This window comes from Atta colombica, unplaced genomic scaffold (assembly GCF_001594045.1).
Source record: "Atta colombica isolate Treedump-2 unplaced genomic scaffold, Acol1.0 scaffold126, whole genome shotgun sequence".
NCBI classification, from domain to species: Eukaryota; Metazoa; Arthropoda; class Insecta; order Hymenoptera; family Formicidae; genus Atta; species Atta colombica.
The window spans coordinates 7,444,494-7,444,734 of NW_017259213.1; the positions used below are offsets into that span (position 1 = coordinate 7,444,494).

At 68.0% G+C, this 241-nt stretch overlaps 1 protein-coding gene across 1 annotated transcript in view; it reads left to right on the top strand.

The window, feature by feature from the left end:
- The window catches only part of LOC108684158 (atrophin-1-like), a 32,619-nt gene continuing 32,378 nt past the window's right edge, over window positions 1-241 (top strand). Inside the window, exon 1 of the mRNA XM_018188287.1 lies at window positions 1-209. Coding sequence (XP_018043776.1) covers window positions 11-209 — 199 coding nt within the window. The 5' untranslated portion in view covers window positions 1-10. The remainder of the gene's footprint in view (window positions 210-241) is intronic.

A 241-nucleotide genomic window follows, 5' to 3' on the forward strand; every position in this document is an offset into this window, starting at 1 on the left:
GCTTGTGAAGATGGAGATCGAGGCGAAGCAGCGGAGCCAGAAGAATCGGCGACGGGAGCGGGCGCAGCGCATGCTGGCGCAGAGGGAGAGCCTGGCCACCGCGAAGCAGCAACAGTCGCAGCAGTCGCGACAACGGCCTCCGAACGATGAAGAGGACAGCCACAGCGGCGAGGACGAGGACCCTGCCGGCGGTGGTGTCGGTGGCGGTGACGGAGGCGGCGGTGGTGGTGGTGGTGGTGGT